The sequence below is a fragment of the Rhagoletis pomonella genome, unplaced genomic scaffold (assembly GCF_013731165.1).
Source record: "Rhagoletis pomonella isolate Grant_MI unplaced genomic scaffold, Rhpom_1.0 Rhpom_scaffold_00009, whole genome shotgun sequence".
NCBI classification, from domain to species: domain Eukaryota; kingdom Metazoa; phylum Arthropoda; class Insecta; order Diptera; family Tephritidae; genus Rhagoletis; species Rhagoletis pomonella.
Genome location: NW_023458563.1, coordinates 3,852,109 through 3,853,121, shown reverse-complemented (window position 1 = coordinate 3,853,121; position 1,013 = coordinate 3,852,109). Strand labels below are relative to the sequence as shown.

At 35.3% G+C, this 1,013-nt stretch overlaps 1 protein-coding gene across 1 annotated transcript; it reads left to right on the top strand.

The window, feature by feature from the left end:
• The first annotated feature begins 30 nt into the window (after nt 1-30).
• On the top strand, nt 31-992 carry LOC118745814 (protein ANTAGONIST OF LIKE HETEROCHROMATIN PROTEIN 1-like). Its single transcript, XM_036479490.1, has 3 exons — nt 31-370; nt 438-837; nt 898-992. Exons 1-3 carry the CDS (start codon nt 167-169, stop codon nt 966-968), a joined length of 675 nt encoding a protein of 224 aa, XP_036335383.1. The 5' UTR covers nt 31-166; the 3' UTR covers nt 969-992.
• Nucleotides 993-1,013: the final 21 nt, after the last annotated feature.

The following is a 1,013-nucleotide window of genomic DNA, read 5'->3' as shown; positions in this document are numbered from 1 at the left end:
TCACTTCATTCCTAGGTGATTCAGATCCAATCACCATACGAATCATGAAAAAATCGTTGTCTTCTCTAATTTTTATCGGAAATTTATCGAAAACAGATGTCAAAACACAGACAGCTGCCAAAACAAAGCATGAAAAATAAATAAAGAATAAACAATTAAAGATAAAATGGATGCAAAAGTTCAAATGGTGAAGAAAATAATTATGTCGAGGAGGTTGTTGGCCACAACTAGGGTGAGTGAAGAGGCAAAAGTATGTTCCGCAGTATTACGGCATCTCCAGGATAAGCATTTGCTGCTTTTGGAGGAATTGGATCTTTTGTATGCTTTGAACGAATCACTTGGCTCCGAAAGAAGATTAATTTGGAAAAAAGTAAGTATTTGTAAAAACTGGATGTGCTTGAACCAATTTTTATGGATAAGTGTTTATATTTTTGTAGGAACGAACTCAATCCTTCTTTGAGAAAGATTGTCAGAAAGGAGATGAAGTTTTTTTTAAAAACAACTTCAGAATTAGCCGACAACTTTTTTATAAATTATGCGAACTACTGCCAGATCTGCGAAAAAGTGATACAAATATGCGAGAAGCGATACCATTGGAAAAACGAGTTGCTATAGCTCTATATGCTCTAGGGTCATCTTCCGAGTATCGCACAATCGCAAATATGTTTGGCGTGGGAAAGGCAACCGTATGCAAAATATTATTGGATTTTTGCAATGAGGTCTGGAGAGTTTTGGCTCCAATATATTTAAAAAACTTTCCGTTGACAGAAGACAAAATTAAAGGCTTGGTGCAAGAGTTTGAAACATATGGATTTCCCCAATGTATGGGAGCACTTGGTAAGCACCTTTTTATGAAGTAAATATTGTTTTATTTTTACTAAATGAAATCGTTAATAGATGGATGTCATATTGAGATTCACCCACCCAAGGAAGACGCTACAGACTACCACAACTATAAGGGATGGTAATTATCTATATACATACTATTTACACTGTCGACCAACAGACCTTCT